General features: G+C 37.6%; 1 protein-coding gene across 1 annotated transcript; it reads left to right on the forward strand.

Annotated features, from left to right (window-relative positions):
• Positions 1–1,292: 1,292 nt before the first annotated feature.
• PRL (prolactin) lies at positions 1,293–10,913 on the forward strand. The gene is made up of 5 exons (XM_025999309.2): positions 1,293–1,389; positions 3,495–3,676; positions 5,755–5,862; positions 8,202–8,381; positions 10,569–10,913. Exons 1-5 carry the CDS (start codon positions 1,362–1,364, stop codon positions 10,758–10,760), a joined length of 690 nt encoding a protein of 229 aa, XP_025855094.1. The 5' UTR covers positions 1,293–1,361; the 3' UTR covers positions 10,761–10,913.
• Positions 10,914–22,368: the final 11,455 nt, after the last annotated feature.

The raw sequence follows: 22,368 nt of genomic DNA on the forward strand, positions 1-22,368 counted from the left end.
AACCCAGTTCTTATTCATTATAATCATTTCATTTAGGAAATCTCTAAGAGGCAGATGGAAATTTTGAGCCTATGAAGAAAGATGACTTTTGTCAGCTTGGCCCTGGAGGGGTGCTGGGTCATGGAAATAAAGTGGTCATAAATTAGTGACAGTTCGTCCACCCTATCCTTGAGGAGAATGCAAATTATTGCCTAGAATTTTGTTTTCCTACATCATACTCTGGTGTGTGTGTGTGTGTGTGTGTGTGTGTTTGTCCTTGAAAACCACTATAGTGCTTCCCCAGAATAAACTCCTGAAGGGCAGAGGTGATTTCTTGTTCATGCCCAACTGTGTTTGTTAAATGATTCATTTCCAAGTCTTCTTTACATCCCTCCTGATCCCTCGTGAAGTAATAATCCTTCCAGCATCTCACTTGGCCAATCACTTCAATATTCTTTTTTTTTAGACTTTATTTATTTATTCATGAGAGACACACAGAGAGAGACAGAGACATAGGCAGAGGAAGAGGCAGGCTCCCTGTGGGGAGCCTTAATCCCAGGACCCCAAATAACAACCTGAGCGGAAGGTGGACTCTCAACCACTGAGCCACCCAGGTGTCCCAATCACTTCAATATTCTTGATGCTGAATCTCTCCAGGCCTTGGTTCTTTAATCTGTCAACTGGGGTTGCTCAATTTACATAAATGTTAAAAGAAATGAAGAGATGAAAATACCCATTTTAAAACAAAATACCATACATACAGGTCATTTTGAAAAGAACAAAACAGAATGTGTAAAAGCAAGAAAAAGATGCGGGCAAACATATGGAGAGCATGATGGGGGATTGAATGTACCACATTCTCCTTATTCTGTATTTCCTGATATTTCCTGGGTCAGTTGTGAAATCATGATTTCACCTCACAATTTTGAACTAGGAAAAAAAGAATCCCCTTTGCTAATACAGGAGATATCTAAGTGAAATATAATGCTATCTTCAAGAGCCTGCAGAGAAATAAAGGTAAATTTTAAAGCAAATGACTTCTGTAGTGGCACAGGCCCTTTCACTCAAAATAGTCTCCAGATCTCACCTTCATCATTTCTCTCATTTCCTTTTCGTCTAATTAATCAAAATCCTTCCTGGAATGTTCATTTCTGGTCAGTATGTCTCCCTGAATATGAATAAGAAATAAAATACCATTTGATGTTTGAAATTACGGGGGTAATCTCAATGACGGAAACAGATGACTGGCAAAAGGGAAGGGAATACCTAGTTAAATATATTCATGAAGATGTTAAAGGCTTATAAAGCCAATATCTGGGAGAGAGAAAGCTGTTGGACTACCAGATCTCTGGCGACGTGTGTTTCTTGAAAGCATCGCCACCATGGATAACAAAGGGTGGTCGCTGAAAGGTATGTGCAACAACTCGTGGAATTGCTGAATTATCAATACTCTTCAGGGGGGTGGCACTCGTTTGAAATTTTAGCTAATATTCTCTGAGCAAGAGGATTCAAGTTTACAGAGTTTAGAAGAGCTATCTAGTCATTGCTCTGGAAAGCAATTGTACAAGGGCACAGTAGAACACTCATTCTCAAATGAAGGTCCTCCTTCCAGAGACATTGGCTAATGTCTGAGATGTTTTTGGTTGCCTTAATTCGGAATGGGGATGCCACTGATAACCTAGTGGGTAAAACTCAGAGATGCTGCTAAATGTACCACAGTACACAGGACAGCTCCCAGAACAAGGAATTATCCAGCTCAAAGTGCCAATAATGGCAAATTTGAGAAATTCTGGCCTGGGATAAGACCATAAGTCTCTATGATCCAATTTATCACAACTCCAGAAGGAGATATTAACATTTTCAGGTTTTCAGACTCTGACATGGTTTGGCCACAATGAGTCAGCCTGGTAAAACTTTCAACTTTGAAGTCGTAATATATGGACAATGATAGTAGAATCGTCTCTTATAATACTTTGTCAACTGGGTTTAAGCCAAGTGACATTTCAAAAAAGAAAAACAGCCTGGTAATAATTAACCATCTTTACTTTCTTGGTTGACATTTGCAAGAAAAAGAAATTAGCAACAACCATAAAATTTATTTTATGAAATGAAGAACAAAAACATTTATCTATTTTATCTCCTCTTTAGACTGTGAGAATCCTTCAGATGATAAATGTACAGATAAATGTAGTCAGAGTTAAATAATATCTATGAAGTTATGAATTTCCTAGAACTGATATTCCAATTTCTTGACCTGCAGCGTACTTTTTATTTATACCTGTAGATTAAATATCTGCTCAGCTAAATTACATGACTATAAAGTACCTAAAATAAACTTTTTGGAAGTATCATGTGTTTGAAAAATTAAAAGTCTGTTATACGATTCACCTCACAACATTTAGCTCTTTCATTTTGCAGTTAACAGATTGTGAGTTGCATTCTCTATTAACAAAAAGTTTTAGATATTTTAGGCATTTAGGCTTAGGATGTTTTTCACACATAAATCTCTGATAAATGTCCAAGATTTGAAAAGTGGGTGGGTTTTTTTGTTGTTGTTATTCTTGTTTAAGATGGAACAGAAGAAAGGGATAAAATCAACTTTCTAGGCCATTGTTAGCATGGATTAAAGACAAAGTACTGTTCTTTCCAAGTAATGGCAATGACTCTGCAAGCACCGAGCCACTGTCATGCTCTTGGTTACAGGGATGCTGCCTGAGAGCCCACAGGTGTGCGGGACAACCACATGACAAAGTCAAAGTGATAATACAGGTGACCAGCTCCACCTGCTAATCATAGGACTTGAGGGAAATCACTTAACCTCTCTAAGCCTTCTGCTTCATCAATGTAATTTGATGATAATAATGAAGGTCAAAGCACTCACAAGGTTACCGGGAAACACAAATTAAAAAAAAAAAATTCAAAGCCTTTGGTAAGGGGTCAAGCAATCACATAGGGCTTTTAAGGTGAGTTAGCAGAGCTAGGCCATAGTATCGTCTTATGTTAGATTCTCTTCATACTCCCTATTAGCCATTGCCGATCATATTTATTCTCATCCGGCATGAAAGTAAGACAAACAGGTCTACTGTGCTATGGTTGCCATTTCAGGGTTTAAAAGGAGTAGTCAACACAGAGCTAAAAAGTTATAAATTCATAGAAAGCCCAGCTGCTGGAAATCTGCAGAAACTCCCAAGATGTTAAACTACCTTATAAGAATGACTTAAACACCCTGGCTCGGAGTTAATTTAAGCTCCAAATGTTTGCAAAGTACAGAAGGACTCCTGGGAGCAATACAAAAATGCAGGGAGCAACCTACTTCTCAAACTATGTATCTGTGCAAATATAATTCTATATCTAAATTTACACAGCAGGAGGCGCGGGTTCTTCCCCACCCTGGCTGTAACAGTACCAAATCCGGCTAAGGGCAGGGGAGGGATAAGGCTTCCCGGACAGAATTACTTTTGATAACCTCAGCTGCACAGATCACCTTGGAGTGGTTCGTGTTTTTATTTGAGCAGGGTCACTCCTGCTCCTGCTGCTGCTGGTGTCAGACCTGCTCCTGTGCCAGAGCGTGGCCTCCCTGCCCATCTGTCCCAGCGGGGCTGTCAACTGCCAGGTGTCCCTCCGAGACCTGTTTGACCGTGCAGTCATCCTGTCTCACTACATCCACAACCTCTCCTCGGAAATGTTCAACGAATTTGTAAGTATCCTACTCCTTGCTTCTTCCCGGAAGGAACCTTACCTGAATGATGGGGCTCCCCCCACACCTTAAACATGAAAGCTGCAGGAGCCAAATCTCAAATAACACACTTTGTAGATTCTTTAAAAAGCCATCAGTTCATAAAATGTGGAACAAGAAAGGGACAGTTTTGTGAAACCTCAAGTTTTCTTAAAGAGTTAGAAGAACTCTTTAAAATTTTCCTTGAATTCATTGTCTTTAAAAATTTTTTCCAACAAATTTTTTAAGTACCTGTATTAGCCAGCTGGGGCTGCCATAATAGAAAGCCCCAGGTTGGGTGGCTTAAACATAAATGTATTTTCTGACAGTTCTAGAGGCTGGAAGTCTGAGATCAGGATGCCAACATGGTCAGGTCCTGAGAAGGGCACACATCTTCCAATCATGCCTTTGCCCTGTGTTCATGGTGGCAGAAAGTGAGTGGGGGTGGGAGTGGGAGGTTCTCTGGTGTCTCTTCTTGTAAGGACACGAATCCTATTGGATCAGGGCTCCACCCTTATGACATCATTTGACCTTACTTACCTCCATAATGGCCCTATCTTCAAATACAGAACATTGGGGGTCAGGACTTCAACATAGGAATTTCGGGAGAACACAACCTATCACTCCTTAACAACATCTGACATAAAATACTTGCGGGTGGTATTTGAGAAAATGGATGCATGCTGATTTCTTGTCCTTGTGTGTAGAGCACATGTCTCCCTAGGCATTTGTCATCTAGCATACTAGATATTTAAAAAAATGAGAATCACATTGGTCTGAACAGAATTCATCACAAGAAAGTTAACAGAAACAATAAACAAACAATAATAGCTCTTCTGAAAACCAAGAATGCTATAAATTATTGTTCTAAGATAATCTAGTTCTAGATTCAGAACTAGAGTTGAAGTGTTGGTTTAGAATTGAAAACAATATTCTACTTCTGATTATGGTACTTTGAAAGTTGTATCAGATCTCTTAGGTCGACCAAGGAGCAAACAGTGTACAAAAGGCTCAATAAATCAGTCACTATAAAGAATGTAGCTCAATGCTTGTAATAAATATATATTCCATAGTTCTCTGTATTCACGGAATTTTCTTTCATCTTCAACTTTTTGATAGCCATTCCTTTGTCTTTCACATTTGTCTTTCACATCTTCCTGGTAATCTCCTTAGATTTTCACAGCTTTGGGGAGAGATTAGCTTTATGTCAATGCTTTAGCTAGTTGTTGAGCAAGGGGTCTGTGTGTGTGTATTTTCATTGCGTCCACTGATTAATATTTCCTAAAGTATTATATCCTGTTTTTTTTTTACTTACCATTTTGAAGAATTGACAAAATTTTATTATGTACCTATGATGAGCATGGTAAAGTACAGTTGTGTGGATTTACATGTTGGTCAAAGAAAAGTCATAATTTTGTAATGCCTATTAGGGGATCATATTGGCTTGGACCCCCAGTAAACAAAATATTAAATGGCAAGATATAGGTACATATGCACTAGGACATTGGTTCAAATACTAAAGAAATAGTATACTTAACAAAAATACCCAATGTTTCATATTTTAGTATTTGCTTTCCAAATAGTGTCTCATGGAAAGGGTAAAATTAAACAAAAAAAAATCACAAAGAAGGGAATAGGTTGGAATTTTTTTTTAAAGAGTTTATTTATTTATTCATGAGAGACACACAGAGAGAGGCAGAGACATAGGCAGAGGGAGAAGAAGGCTCCCCGTGGGGAGCCCAATGTGGGACTTGATCCCAGGACTCTGGGATCATGACCCCAGCCAAAGGCAGACACTCAACCACTGAGCCACCCAGGTGCCCAAGGTCGGGATTTAGAAAAGTGAGATTTTTTTTTTTTTAATGCATTGATAGAGAAAATCTAAATGAAAGGCAGGGAAAGGGTAACTTTTTCTCAATTCTTTAGTTTTAGTTTTTTATGTAGTTCTCATTTTAAAAAAAGATTATACATCTATCAAGTGTGTTAATATTCTGGTAATGGGCTCATTTAACCAATGCTCAAACAACTATAACTAATTAAATTTGCTTGCTCACTTTCAGGATAAAAGGTATGCCCAGGGCCGGGGGTTCATTACCAAGGCCATCAACAGCTGTCACACCTCCTCCCTCTCTACCCCTGAAGACAAGGAGCAAGCCCAACAGATCCACGTAAGTCTTCTATCCAGCTTTCTCACCAATACCACTGAGGCAGTACACTGGTGTTAACATGCTACAGAGTATCAGAGCTCCTGCATTAAGTAATGCTAATCATACAGGCAGAGAAATAGGGAGGAAGAGCAAGTAATCTGAGAGAAATGACAGAATATAATTGAAGAAGCATCAGTAAAACCAGATGCTGACTACAGATTGTAGCAACAAAATAAAAAAATCTATAAGTAAATAAATAAATAAAAATCTATAAGTTGTTCATACAAACAACATTATTTTAATCAATGGCTTGAACCCAGGATCACATATATTATACCATATGAAAGCCCAAACTGAATTGTACTTCCATGATGTATAAAATAGAAGGTTTGAGAAATTCATGGATAGGTAAGAAATGCAAATGCAGCTCTATTTATTACATGATACCCTTGGCTGCTCCACTGGCAGCATTTCACATTACTGAGCACAGCACCGGGTGAGCCATCTCTTCCAGACTTTGAAGGCTCTCCTTCTGATTCTACTTCTACTTCTCTGACACCTGGTTCTGTCTTCAATCCTCTCTGACTTCTCTGTCACTTCTCACTTCTTATTTGTAAGATTCCCCTAAATTAGGTCTTGTAAAGTATTATGTTTTATTTCTCACAGCTACAATGATTGCCTGTGTTCTGGTGACCACAAAATCTGCTAGGAAGCCCCAATCATTTATCCCAATTATTTTTTATCATAATAATCTCTTCCTTCTGATTTCCTGCCACAACCACAGTCTTAACATGACTTAAAATAAGCATCTTCACATAAATATCCTCATGAATACAATCTGCTTTCTCTTCACAACTTTGTTAATAGGTACTGGCATTCTTTCTGTCTACTAAGCTCATTAATAGTACTTATGATAATGATGATAATGATGATGATAAAATTAAGGGAAAGGGTGAAGAAGGATGAGGAGGAGTTAAAATTTATTGAGAGCCACTGCACTTCCAGACACTTCACAAAGCAATGTACATGCATTACTGTTGCTAATCATCACATGCACAAAAATCCTAGAACACTAGGCACTCTTATCACATTTGCTGAGATGAGGAAACTGAAGCTTACAGAGGTGATAGAATTTGGATTAGTGATGGGGTGGTAAGCTGTGGGTCTTAGCTTCATCCAGTTTGAAGCCCTCACCCTTAATCGCTGTGCTACAACTAACATGCTAGCATGACCAGACGGCCCTTCACACTGCAGCTTATACATCCTTCTCTTCATATCCCAGGACGTCTTTCTATCTCCACATCTATTTGATTCTTCTCTACTCTTCACTTCCTTTACACTAGACTAGTTCACAGACCTCAGGAAAGCAAGCATTTTAAATCAAGGCCAAGCAGCTCCTAAGAGTTTCATGTGCGATCCCAACAGTGGGAAAATAGGGGGCAAACCTCCCTTGTAAATTCCACCAAAGCTGTTACTACAGCTAGCATCGTACCATTTTATTCATCAACACAGGTCAACAGAAGAGCCTGCTCTGGTAGCTGCCTGGGGGCAGGGGTTGGTACAGATTGAGGAGAGCATATTCATGAGTGCCATGTCTTCTTCACTGTCCCTTTGTTCTAATATCATAAAATAAAACCTACAAATCACAAATGAATACATTAAAGGACGATGTGATTCATTAATATGAATGTGTCCTTGGATGAAGGAAGATGATTTGGGCCTTTTGTCATTGGCACTAGTGGAATCTGCCTTTCCTGGGTTAGACACACAGTGAGTTCCAACAAAGCTCTTTTTTGGACAAGCAAAGCTGTCAGATATATAAGAACTCACTGAGTGGGCGGATAGTCAAATTTCCAAGGGAAAACAAAATTCTTCCTGCTATAAACTAGAATTCTCATCCGAGGAAGTAGTTATTCAAACAATCCAGATTTTTTTTTAATTTTAGCAAAGTTTAAGCCAATAGCTTAAACCTTTTTATTTTTACAACTTTAACCACCTACAAAAAAATCTCACATACACATAGGAATAACAAAGAGATAATTTAGGTCAGCCTCTCAGAGCAAAAATCACAAGTGACTAAACCCACTGTCTTATGCATTATCTATTCTATTCTAGTATTATGCATTATCTATTCTATTCTATTCTATTCTATTCTATTCTATTCTATTCTATTCTATTCGAAAGAGAACAAGTAGAGGGAACAGCAGAGAGAGAAGGAGAAGTAGGCTCCCTGCTGAGCAGGGAGCCTGACATGGAGCTCGATCCCAGGACCCTGAACGCAGACGCTTAACTGACTGAGCCACGCAGGCACCCCCTGTATTATGCTTTTTTAAATACGATTGTTTTATATGGTCACTTAGCATGAAGACCTTCTGAATCTGATACTGAGGGTGCTGCGCTCCTGGAATGACCCCCTGTATCATCTAGTCACAGAAGTGCGGGGGATGCAAGAAGCCCCAGAGGCAATTCTATCCAGAGCCATAGAGATTGAAGAACAAAACAGAAGACTTCTAGAGGGTATGGAGAAGATAGTTGGCCAGGTGAGCAGCCTCCTGATGCTTCTTTGTTTTCTTCATTGATGAAAGAGGTGACCTCCATGGTGAGAAGCAAGTTCCAAAATACCTCTCTTTGAAAGTACAAAATTTAGGCATTTTATATCCTAGGCTGCTATTAAATAATGTAAGATTCTAGTAATTCACACGGATAGAATCTATGGTAAGTGAATCTTAGGATATGATACATGACAGGTGCAGCCATCCCCATATGACACACAAATCCACCAAAGGCCTTCCCCTTCCTGGGGACCGGGGTTTACAATATCTTCCAGGAAAAGACAACTGGAGGGTGGAACTGGCAAGATAAACGTTTCTCTTAAAGTATCCCAGGATACCTGCTACTGAAATTCTGCTCATGTTCTTTCTCTTTTCTCCCCACACCAGAGGATGACAGTGGGAATGGAGAAAAGAGAAAAGTAAAATCAGATGAGATGGCATTTTGTGCTACTACCCCAGCCCCACCTCTATTGGACACATTTGTCAGAGAGAAAAGAGACTGTCAGGGATTGAAAAGATGACGTCAGGGCATCCGTGCTGCCTCACAAGCACCAGATTTCAGGGGGTCACAAAAGAAGGGAGCAAAACTTTTTGAAATGGTCTTTATTTTGTCATTTGCAGAATAGTGGTTTCCTCTAAATTCTGTGTTTTCTTTTGTGGGGGGGCTCCAAAATCAACAGTCATGTCATTACATTTAATCTCCCCAAATAATGTCATATTTAGACTAAGTTAATATTTACAATATAGATCTCCGATCAGATGGGATAATTTTGGCACAAGTGAGGTAACATTCAAATAGCTTTATGAAGTTGTCAGAAATTATGTATCATTCTAAAGAAGAAGATGGGACTGTAAGAATAACCAGAGTGATTTTATTCTTCCCTTACTATCTACAAACTATATGTTATCATGTGTCCTTTTTGTCACTTTCATGGAGAGGAATATATCCAACACAAATACAAACCACATTTCCACCTTGAGACATATGAAATAAACACCTAGATTTTCAAGTTATTTTCATCATTACTGTCAGTTTACTTTCTGATGTCACTGATTTGTTCTAGAATACTTCATTTGGTATTTTGTTCTTTTTTTTTTTTTAACCATTTCTTGATTCTTATTCATATCATTGTCCCTTGCACAGTAAATTTCATCTTAGGGCCCAAGCACCAAAAAATAAACAGAAAAGCAAGACAACAAATACACACAGTAGAAATAAACACACTTTAAATTACAATGGGAAATCCTAGGTTTAAAAATTACTCTTACTCTGTAAGAGACAGTTCAGTAGCTCAGCGTCACACTTGGACTTGGGAGCTCTCAAAGCAACTGACATGCCTAGTTGCCAAGCTGGCTACTCGGTCTCTCAGTCCTCTGGGGATTTGCCAGCTTGCAAGGGCTCGGGAAGCAGAGATCAGGGTGCCTCTCCCTCATGTTCCTTAGTGTCCTTTTGTTATCATTGTCATGCTTCCCAGCCTACCACCCACCCCTCACCATTGAGGGGTCACTGCTAGCATCCTCACTCTTTTTCTTAGGTACTTTTCTCAACAACTCCCACTCCAGAGATCTCAAAACAAAGCACCTTTTGCTCATAGACATTTGGGGGTTCTCAGTCCTGGGTAGATTGTGAAAGTCTCCTAATTCAGCAGATACTCTTTGTGATAGATGTCCCTAGATTATCTGCATCTTAAACCATCAGGTGCAATCCTTATCATTTCTGAGGTCTTTCATACATACACAACATGGAATATGTAATCAGTTTGAAGCAGGGAATAGATAAATGTAATTATGCTGACCTATCAGAAGAAATACGGTACAAAGAACATATCAGAAACAAGGTGTAGGACATGAAATAGATCTTCAAGTTAGAGAACAACCATATATATATGGCACAACTATATTGCAGCTGAATCTCTCTCAATATGTAGCACCTTTGTGGTTGGTTCTCTGTTTATTCCTATGCGCACATACTTCATCTGTGATCACATACATGTTAGAACACTTACACTTGAATTCAGCTTCCACTTTTTATACTATTAGTAGATTTATGATACACTGGCTCAATAATATGCGCCTTTATCTAGAGAGCTTTACATTCATGCTTCTTCCCCAAATCTTCAGGAATAAAGATAAATAAATACTAATAATACTAAGTCACTCTCTTTTGGTGATTAGGTTCATCCTGGAATCAGAGAAAATGAGGTCTACTCTGTCTGGTCAGGACTTCCATCCCTGCAGATGGCGGATGAAGACACTCGCCTTTTTGCTTTTTATAACCTGCTCCACTGCCTACGCAGGGATTCACATAAGATTGACAATTATCTCAAGCTCCTGAAGTGCCGAATCGTCTACGACAGCAACTGCTAAGCCCACATCCATTCTATCTATTTCTGGGAAGGTTCTTAATGATCCTTCCCATCGCAAGCTTCTCTTAGCTTTATAGCTTTTTAATGCATGCTTGGGTGTAATGGGTCTCATCTTAAAAAATAAAAACTGACTCCTTAGAGATGTCAAAAAAAATGGCAATTTGTCAAAGTTTCTTATCTTCATTTAATAGAAAATAAAAAGAAAATCCATCACTACCAATGAGAAGTTCCTATTAAAATGTGTCACAAATAGCAGAAGCTAGCATTACAAATAAGACCATAAACAGCTTCTTTTAAAATCGTAGTAAATAATTACAGGTCACATTATTAGAATCAAAGAATTAGGTAATTATTCATCATGCTTGTCATTCTACCAAGAAGAGTGAACTCCCAGCATCATTATGAAAGTCAGCTACACACTGTCAGCTAACTCTCATAGTGTTCCAGCAGACAACGTAAGCACTCTGAGGCTGTGATGCACCCTCATAGCATAAAGTTTACTGAGCCATCTGCAACTCAGTCCATTCTGGCTGTTATAACAAAACATCATGGACTTAAAAACAATAGAAATTTACTTCCACAGCATGGCCAGGTGAGGGTTCTCTCCCAGGTCCCAGACTTCTGCTGTGTTCCAGAGTAGTGAAAGGACCCAGGGCAGCTCTGTGGGGTCTCTTTTATAAGAGTACTAATACCATCATGAGGGCTCCACCCTCATAACTTAATCACTCCCCCAAACCCCCACCTACTAATACTATTGCCTTCTAGCATTTAGGATTTCAACATATGAAATTTGGAGGGTTAGAAATATTCAGACCACAGAAGATTTAAACGAGAAATGGCATTATTCTTCTCCAGTGGCTGTTTTCAACCATGTACCACTGAACTCATCTTGTTGGCCTTATCATGGATGCATCCCATGGTTCTAGTCACTCTGGATCTCATAAGTCCATTCACTTCTCAACTCCATTCATATTCAACCTATTTAAGATTTTCCTCTGCCCTTTTGTGGCTCATAGGACCTACCAGGGGAAGCAGGTGTTGTCAATTTCTGCAAGGTTTCTTTCCCTCCTACTTCTGGATCTCCATCTCTCGTTGCTATGCTAGAAGTACGAGGAGAGACGGGCAAGTTCTGACATCACTGACTTCTGTGGTGCTGCCGTAGCCTTCTCATTGCCAATAGAAACTAACCTTGAATTCCCTCAAGTGGCAAGTGTCTCTCTTGTGAGACACCCTTGTGATTTTCAAGGATATTTATAAGTGGGACACTCCCACTGTCTAGTTTCTTTACCAGGGGATACTCTCTGGCTTGATTCTTTATTTACCCCACATTTGTGCCACTTGCAGTATTCTCCCCAGCCTCTGCTGCTGCTCCCCTTGCCTTGCCAGCAGCCTACCAGAGAAAATTGGCTCAGGGTCATCTGTCTACTAGGGAACCCACAGCAAACTCATGCATCATAACCATTCCAAAATTTGGGTAGCTATTATACTGTTTTCCTTTTATCCCATCCTGGAGTCTCCTGACAATCCTTTTCTCTTCCTGTTCACATAGACACAAGTAGAGCAGAAAGTTGGATTCATAAACACACATCAATCTGATGGATGATACGTGGTTTTCCCCTTCTTTTAGAAACAGTGAATAATTATCTCTGTCAATAATTGTCTTAGAGAGTTGGTCTTGCAAATACTCCCTGCTAGGCCACTGAATCACAACAACCTTCTCATATACTTAGTCTCCTGCTGGAGAAAGGTAACTGGATTAGGGTAGCTCAGCTTGTCCAACTGCTGCTAAACAACCCAGGATTAGGGCTGATCTCTGCTAGCTCTCCTTAGAAGGCAGTGGGATTGCGAGGCTGTTTCTGCAGCAGCTTTAGGGATTTGGCATGAATTCCTAGACAACAGACAAGAGGAAATACTCCATCCAACATCCTGCGAGAGAGGATATAAAAAGTTAAAGCAGGAGGAGGATGAAGAGGGAAGGGGTGGGGAGAAGAAGGGGAAATGTGAGTAAAAGACTTGAGTTGTGAAGGATGAGATGATATCAGTACTGCATTTGGTGACAACTTGAATCTATTGCTTTATTTTTACACCCTAAGAGCAAATATTATCTCATATTCTCCTCATATTCCACTTTATTCTTCTCTCTTCCTTTTCTGAAATTTCCTTTGTATTAGAATATTCTTTGCCCTTACTGATTAACTTGCAATAGCTCTAGAGACAAGCAAAAATTGACATATCTTCTGATCAGAACTCAAGGCAATTTCCCTCAACCATGTGGTGAAGCCTTTCTCACAAAGACAGGAACACTGTCCAACAAAACTAATCTCTTCCCTCACGGCCAGGATTATTTTTATTTGAGTCCTGCTTCTGCCTCTAGCTGTGCTGACCCAAACCTTTTAGAACACAACAGAAATCTCTGCCCTAAACCAATCATGAACCTCCCTTTTCTCCTGGATGCATACAAAATGTCAGCTTTCTCATATTTCAGTTTTCTTTTAAAAGTATGAGAAAAAACCTGTATGCACTTCCTTTCTCAGTCATTTATTGCTGGAAATATCTAATTCTGTTGTGTTACAACTTAACTCCCTTTCCTTCAATTTCTAGATATTTCCAACAGAGAGGATGGTATTTATAAGGGGTGAAATTTGGCAATAAATGGACAATGCAATTGTATGAAACATAAGTTCATCATTAGCTCACAGACATCTTCATGTATTCTTCTCTTATAAAGTTTACTCCCAGCACAAATTCAAGACTTCAGATAAATAACTGAGGTGGTGATATTAAAAGGTTTCTCTCAGCTTGACCATGACATATAAACTGAATACTGTAGTTTTCAGACAAGATTGAGCAGAGCCATGGGTGTTCTGTAGAGTCAGCAAGGGGCAGGTGGAAAGGGGATATTTGCGAAGAATATAACAATCACTCCCCTGCCAACCAGAGTGAGTCTATTTTTTTGCTACTTTTATGGATTTCCGTGTAAGATTACATTTGAAGAAACAGGCCCTGTTATAGGAAGAACAGCAGCAGTGATTACAAAAGAGAAACAAACTAACTAACAAAAATCCTTGAAATGCACTGATCTCATAGATTTGTCAATCACATATCCTGAGCATGATAAGGACTAAAAGAGATTTTAAAAATCTCTATCTTCCAGAAGTTTGCTCTCAAGTTGTGGAGAGAGTGACATAAACATGCAAATTACTATCCTATGTGGTAGAGAATAGTCAGTACACCAAGTGATGCTAACCAAAGTACTAGAGTGAATTCAAGACAATGAGAAGACATCTGGTTGTGAGAACAAGCAAGTTTTATGGACTTAGGGTTTCTTCAAGGAGTTCTGAGGGGTTGATGGGATATTGATAGGCACAAATAGGATAGTATATCTGTCAATTCATTTAAAATCGTTTTGGGATGTCAGTATCTCCTGCATTCTGAACTGTTAATCTAAAAGGAACCGGGCTGTTAATATTTATAGGTATCACCAAATAATTAAGTTGATCAAAACACAAAAAAAGTTCACTTTTTTAACAAACATGCAATAGCACTCATTATTATGCTCAGATGATATACTATACACATTACTGCAGGGTAGCAATAGGGGAAAGCATTCAGGGATTGCTTATGTATTGTGGAGGATCATATACATCAATTTGGAAAGTTTGTACTTATTCTACAAGGCAATAGGAAATTAGGAAATTTTAGTTCAAGAGAGCAATATGTCCAGAATTGGAAAAGAGAAGCAATAATCTGGTTTGGAGGGTTGTGGGAGTATTGGACTGGCAGGAAAAAGAAGCAGGTCCAGAAACAAGTTGGAATACTATTATGACACTCTAAAATAAAATCAAAGAGGACTCTGCCAAGCTGAAAGAAACAAAGTATATGAGATGTGTAGGTACAGAATAGGGCTTGACCAAATTGAATAAATGAGGGAGACGTTAAGAATCAAAAGAGTATCCAAGTACATGAGACTGGATGAATAAATAAAGGATGGGAAAGCCAGAGAGAAGAGGGGAGATCAAATAAGTTTTTGTCCAATGCATCTGAACTTAATTTTCCTGTATTTCATCAACTTTGTACCCGAAACCATCAAAAATTGTAGGTTACTTTAGCAAATGACAGAAATGAGTACACTCAAGAGCCATGGCTAGACTATATCAAATACCAGAACCAAAGCATTTATACTATCCAGTAATAATGAGTACTAAGTCACTGGTCTCTTTCAACACTAACATAAGGCATACATTGTAAAGCACAGTGGATGAGTAAGAATAAAATGAAAACAATCCATTTCTTTACAGAGCCAGCTTTGCAAAAAAACTAAATAAAAAGTCATGCCCACCTCCCCAAAATTTGTCTTACCCTCTCCAGGAGTTTCTCATTCTCCTCTCATGAATCCTCTCCTGTTTCCTATCCCATTATTGTTTTAATCCCAGCAAGAATTAAATAAATAATTTAAAAGTATCTACTCCTAAGATAATATTCATATTTAAAGATTCTTGAAACTGGGAAGCCTTTAATCCCCTGAAAATATAGCTCTAATAGTGAGATGACTGCCCTCCAGCATCTTTCCAAAATGCCCTGTAGGCATCTAGATATGACTCTGCCAGTCAGAAAGCTTTTGCAATAATTATAACCTATGGACAGCAAAGATAGAAAAGACAAATGGAGCAATGAACAACATTCAGAAAGCAATGCATGAAGAAATGGAAAAGATAACATAGGTTTTAAAAAAGGTCCACAGGGAACACCAAGGTAGCTCAGTGGTTGAGCATCTGCCTTTGGCTCAGGGTGTGATCCTAGAGTCCCGGAATTGAGTCTCACATCAGGCTCCCCACATGGAGCCTGCTTCTCCCTCTGCCTATGCCTCTGCCTCTCTCACTCTGTGTCTCTCATGAATATATAAATAAAATCTTAAAAACAAAACAAAACAAAACAAAACAGGTCCACACTTGCATGCCATACCGGCACAACAGGAGCCAGGAAAGCCTCAGTGACAGCTCTATATGAATTGGCTACAAGAAGTCTTACCCAACTCAACTGTTTAATCATGATTCTTTGATTCTAGCACTCAGAGCCACTCATTCCACTTAACTGTACTTACAAAAAGGGAATATGCTTATTACATATTTGAAAGTTGCTAAGAGAGTAAATCCTAAGAGTTCTCATCACACACATAAAAATTTCTGTAACTATGTATGATGATGGTTGTTAACTAGACTTATTATGGTGATCACTTCATAATACATACAGATATTGAATCATTATGCTATACACCTGAAGCTAATATATGGTCAGGTGTCAATTATACCTCCATAAAAAATAAATAGTAAGTATTATTTAAAGGAATGGGTTTACATTTTGAATAAAGGAAGCAAATCAACCAATACTGTTTTCTTTTTTATGTGTTGTATTCTAGCCAGCATACTGGGTCTCAAAACTTAATCCCCAAATATAGTTTAATAAAAACCACTAAATCCTAAAAGTTGTGGGCAAGTCCTGTACCCTGCTGTTGGTCAATTAACAAATATTTGATGAATTCCCACATTACACAGGCACTGTTGTAGGCATCTGGTTTATATCACTGAACAAGGCAGGCAGACACTTTCCCTCATGGAACTGACATTCTGTCTGAAGGAAGACACAGTAGACATGAATGCAAGTGCATTATAGTAAGTTAGCAGGTAATCTATGCTATGGACAAAGAAATAGCAAAGCAAAGTAAGGAATTTAGGAAGTACAGGTGGAAAAAGAGAAGTAATTTTTAAAGACAGGTGTGAACCATTAGGAAGAGCAATGGCTGACTTTCCTACGAAATCATGCAGACTAAGTGTTCTCTCAGACCCCAGCGTCAAGCTCTGTTCTGTTTGGTCAGATTTCCTTCTCTCTTGCATGACTTAAAAAATGTTTCTGAGTCTCTAATCCTTATATGTATTCTCCAGACTCATGAAAACATGACTATTTTACACACCTGCCTTTCTTTATTTGAATTGAAAGAGTTGAGGATAAACTCCTCCAGATTGAATACCCATGTGTACAGCAAATTTTTAAAAATTTCTGTTCCCTAAATCACTAATCTCAAAATTCTCCTCATTTTATAGTAAAGTACCCTATCAGGACCCCAAATTATATAATTTTAAATTTTTCTGCATCTGTTGTTATTCTAATATATTATGGTATTTAAAACTATGCATACAATATAAATTAAAGGACAATGAGATCAAAATAAATAGAAATGCTGATATTTTCTTCCCAAAGAAATGAGGATATTCACTTTTAAGATCACAGGACTAATAGATTCTGTATGCACACATATAATTATACTACAGTTTAACTATCATAAAAAATAATTCTTTTACATGCAATTCAAATCAAAGTACTCAGAGTGCCACAAGGGGCTGGGAATAATATTACATGTGAATATCTCTCTTCATATGCATATATAAAATTTTGTAAGCTCAATTAAGTAATCACCATTAGCCCCTTTTATTATTACATTAATTAATTCAGTGCTAAATAATAATCCAAATTTTACAATACAATTCTTTTCTATATGGATTTAAATCTCAAGGCATGACAAAAGTAGAACAATGGCCTAGAAGAAAAAACAAAATCTAGTATGTTTATCATTATACATACCAATCTGTATAGAGAATTAATGAAGAAATACAAAACTTAAAATTGGATGACACAGAAAGCATACTCAGAGATGGAAGTGCAATTCTTCTAGAACATTTATTCAAATTCCCACTGCTTCCAAAGGAAGAGGGCTCCACTTCCATTTCTTTCAGCCTGCTACAAAGTTTTCCATTTTCCTCTACAACTGCCTTCATGTAAAAGTCTCCTCTAAAATAAATAAATAAATAAGGGGGGCACTTGATGGGATGAGCACTGGGTGTTATTCTATATGTTGGCAAATTGAACACCAATAAAAAATAAACTTATTTAAAAATAAATAATAAATAAATAAATAAATAAATAAATAAATAAATAAATATCTCCTCTAGGCCAGCCTGAGTGGCTCAGCAGTTTAGCGCTGCCTTCAGCCCAGGCGGTGATCCTGGAGACCCGGGACTGAGTCCCACATTAGGCTCCCTGCATGGAGCCTGCTTCTCCCTCAGCCTGTGTCTCTGCTTGCTTCTCTCTCTCTCTCTCTCATGAATAAATAAATAAAATCTTTTAAAAAGTCTCCTCTAAGACATTATAAAAATATAAAACAGAACCTAGATTTCTGAATGAGACAAGATAGCATAGGTCTATTTGTGCCCACTCTTTGTCCAGGTAATAACAAGAGGCCACCAAAGGAAGTTTGTAAGAGTTGTTAAGAAGACATGGAATTGGTTTGGGACCTGAATACTGGAGAAGCAACACAACAGCATCCAATGAAGGTGACGCATAGTCAGGATTTCCTGATCTCAAACAGCATCGAAGACAGCTGAGGGAGGGCTATTCCTTCCCCAGATGGAACTCAATGCATACCAGGTCAGTCAGGCCACAGCAACAAGGGGAATGGATTGGAAGAATCTGAGGCTACCACACAGCACAAGCAAGTCTAGCTCTGGAAGGCTCTTTGTCCCCATGGTCCTGTAACTTCCCTCCAAGGGTACCTATAAAGAATTCCACCACAAGAAGCAGCACAGCCTGAGAAACACTCTCTGTACCCCTCGAGAAAAAGATCCCATCAGGCCAGCACCTGGCCATAGAAGCCTCTGTAAGCCTGAAACTCCTCTACACATTGGGGGCACCAGGCAGACTATGTGGGGAGGACCCCCAAAAGAGACCTAACCACACAAGCAGCAGGACCTAGAAAGTCTCTTTGTCTCTAAAAGTCTAAAACTCCCATCCTCTACCTGGAGACATTGGTGCATCTGGGAGGAACTTTAGGGGGATCATGCCATAGTAACTTGGGGCTCAGGAAGCCTTTGTATTCCCATAGGCCCTGTGGGTTTGTTTGTTTGTTTGTTTGTTTGTTTGTCTTACTTTAAGACAAGCAATGGTCCAGATTGGAGGAACCTATTTTGCTTCCTCAGATAGCATCATTAGGAGCCAATGGGAGCCTAAGAAACATCAGGTAAGGCAAAAAGACTAAAACAACATGGCAAAAGTTTTGAAATTTAAATGCAATGGAAGCACAGCCCATAAAGTAGACCTGAAACTGCATGCTAACTATAAACAGGTTGACTTTCTGCCAGAACAAGATTTAAATAAAATCCAAACGTTTTCTAACATAAGATAAAAATGTCCAAGCAACAAAAGAAAATGACTTGTCATGCCAAGAACCACAACAATAAAACTTTGCATGAGTAAAGACAACCAACCAATGCCAACATTGGAATTAATCAGATATAATTATCTGACAGAGGTTTTAAATCAGCCATTTTATTTTATTTTTTTTATTTTTATTTTTTTATTTATGATAGTCACACAGAGAGAGAGAGAGAGAGAGAGAGAGAGAGAGAGGCAGAGACACAGGCAGAGGGAGAAGCAGGCTCCACGCACTGGGAGCCCGACGTGGGATTCAATCCCGGGTCTCCAGGATTGCTCCCTGGGCCAAAGGCAGGCGCTAAACCGCTGTGCCACCCATGGTTCCCTAAATCAGCCATTTTAAAAAGACTTTGAGATAAATTACAAATTCTCTAGGAACATATAAAAAAACCTTATAGAAGAAGAAATAGAAGCTATAAAAAAGAACTAAATGGAAATTGTACAAATGAAAGATACAATAAAAGAAAAAAGAGTAGAAACAACAGAAGATAAGAATCAGTAACTTAAGGACAAGTCAATGGAATTCATGGAATTTGGACAACAGAGAGAAACTTGAAACTGAAAAAGAAATGAATGGAGCCCCAGAGACCTGTGGGACATCAATAAGAAATCTAACATTCATCTCAACATATTCAGAAAAAAGGAAGAAACAGAATAGAGCTGAAAGACTAATCAAAGAAATAATGGCTGAAAGCTTCCTAAATATGGAAAACAACACAAACCTGCAGATTCATAATGTTCAGCAACTCAAAAAAGGATAAATCCAGAGAAATCCACACCAAATCACATCATAATCAAATTTCAGGAAATGAAGGACAAAGAAAAAATATAGAGAGTAACTAAGGAGAAATGATGCATTATCTATAGGGAAACACCAAGTCATACATCAATGGATTTTTCTCGTAAAACTATGAAGGATATGAGGAAATAAGCTATACATGTGGAAAGAACTATCTATCACAAATTTTATATTTGGCTAAATTACCCTTCAGGAATGAAGGGAAAATAAAAGCATTCACAAATGAAGAAGAAAACTAAAAGACTATATCACTAGCAGACCTAATCTTAGGGACTGACTAAAGAATTTCTATAAACAAAAAGGAAGTAATAAAAGAATCTTAGAGGCTCAGGATAAAAGAAAAAAGAAGGTGGAAAGAACTGAGTATGTACAACAGACGGACCTTGTCCTCATGAGACCTATGTATCATATTTATTGATTGAAACAAAAAATATAATACCACATGATATTCATGATAATGGTATTTAAAAGTGGGGAAAACCATAAATGGAAATAAAGTTTCTACATTTCACTATGGTAATACTAATAGGCTGCAATAAGTCATTCATCCATAGATGAATAGATAGATAGATAGATAGATAGATAGATAGATAGATAGACTGACCCAGAAAAAGAAAACACTCAAAAGCACTAGAAATAAATTAACATGTAATCTTAAAAAATGCCCAAGTAACATAAAAAGTCAAGAAAAGAGAAAGATTAATGATAACCAGAAAAACTAAAGAAAGTAAATAATAAAATGGCAGACTTAAACAAGGCATATCAATAATCACCTACGTAGATTGATTTAAGTAGATAGATTTAAAGACAGATTGGCAGTTAAAAAAGAGAGAGAGAGAGAGAGAGAGAGAGAGAGAGACTGTAACAGTTGATTCAAAGAAACACACTTCAAATGTAATGCCAGAAATATGTTGAAAGTTAAAGGATTAAAAAAAATGTACCATGCAAACAATTTTAAAAAGAAGCAGGAATATTTATATAAATATCTGATAAAAAAAAAAGACTTCAAGGTAAAGAAAATTCCTAGAGACTGGGGCGCCTGGGTGACTCAAGCAGTTGAATGTCTGCCTTTGGCTCAAGTCATGATCCTGGGGTTCCAGGATCAAGTCCTACATCGGGCTCCTGCATGGAGCCTGCTTCTCCTCCCTCTGCCTTTGTCTCTGCCTCTCTCTGTGTCTCTCATGAATAAATAAATAAAATTTAAAAAAAATTCCTAGGGACAAAGAAAAACATAAGGACATTACATAAGGAAAGAGGATCAATCCAGCATGAAGACATAATAATCCGAAATACATACACATCAAATAACAATGTCTAAAATATATATAAAGCAGAAAGGAGAAATGAGTAAGTCCACAATCATAGTTTTAGACTCCAACACCTCCTTCTCAGAAACTGATAGAAGAACTACAAGATGGAAAATCAGCAAGGTTATAGAAGATATGAACAATACAATCAAACAGCACCTAAAGGACAGAATTACAACACTCAACAATAACAAAATATATATTTTTCAAAGTGCCCATAGAACATTAAGATAGAGCATATCTTGAACCATAAAACAATCCTCAACCAATTTTAAAATATAAAATCATAGAATCTGTTCCCTAACTAAACTGCAAAAAAAAGCCAAAAAAAAAAAAAAACAAAACCAAAAGTGCCCAGAAATAGCATAAAAATAAAAAGAAAATCTCTAAACATGTATAAATGAAAAACATTTCTAAATGATCCATAAGTCAAAAAGGAAATTTTAACATAATTTTAAAAATAGAAAGAACTTAATAAAAATGAAAGTACACATATCAAAATATGTGAAATGTAGCTAAAGCAGTGCTGAGAGGGAAATTTATAAATTAATGCTTACATTAGGGACATCCGGCTGGCTCAGTTGGTAGAGCATGCAACTCTTAATCTCAAAGTTGTGAGTTCAAGTCCTGTATTGAGTGTAGAGATTACTTAAAAACAAAAACAAAAACAAAAATCTTTAAAAAAAGAAAGAAGGAAATATCTACCTTAAACTAGACAAAAAAAAAAAATAGTGTACAGAAAATCTAACACAAGGAAAAGGAAGGAAATAATAAAAATAACAATAGAAAGCAATGAAATAAAAAACAGTAAAAACAATATGAAAAAAAACCCAATGAGGCAAAAAGTGGTTCCTTGAAAAAAAAAAAATCAGTAAGATAGATACATTTCTAGCAAGACTGGAAAAAAAAAGTCACAAATCACCAATATTGGAATGAAATAGAAGAGATATCACTGCAGATCCTATAGTTAATTTTTAAAAAGAACACTACAAATAATTTTATAATCATGAAATTGACAACATAGAAGAAATGATCAGTTTCTTAAAACTCACAAATTGCTGCAACTCAACCAAGGAGAATTAGATCATCTGAATAGTCATATAATGTTTAATGATAATGAAACTGTTATATAAAACTCCTGAAAAAAAATCTTTAGCTAAGTTTTATTTTATTTTAATTTTTTAAAAGATTTTATTTATTTATTAATGAGAGACAGAGAGACAGAGACATAGATAGAAGGA

Source organism: Vulpes vulpes, chromosome 12 (genome assembly GCF_048418805.1).
Source record: "Vulpes vulpes isolate BD-2025 chromosome 12, VulVul3, whole genome shotgun sequence".
In the NCBI taxonomy this organism is placed as follows: Eukaryota; Metazoa; Chordata; class Mammalia; order Carnivora; family Canidae; genus Vulpes; species Vulpes vulpes.

Coding starts and splice junctions, on each gene's coding strand:
- PRL (XM_025999309.2), top strand. CDS start 1,362: ATGGATAACAAAGGGTGGTCGCTGAAAG. Junction 1,390..3,494: donor CAAAGGGTGGTCGCTGAAAG/GTATGTGCAACA, acceptor TTATTTGAGCAG/GGTCACTCCTGCTCCTGCTG. Junction 3,677..5,754: donor CGGAAATGTTCAACGAATTT/GTAAGTATCCTA, acceptor GCTCACTTTCAG/GATAAAAGGTATGCCCAGGG.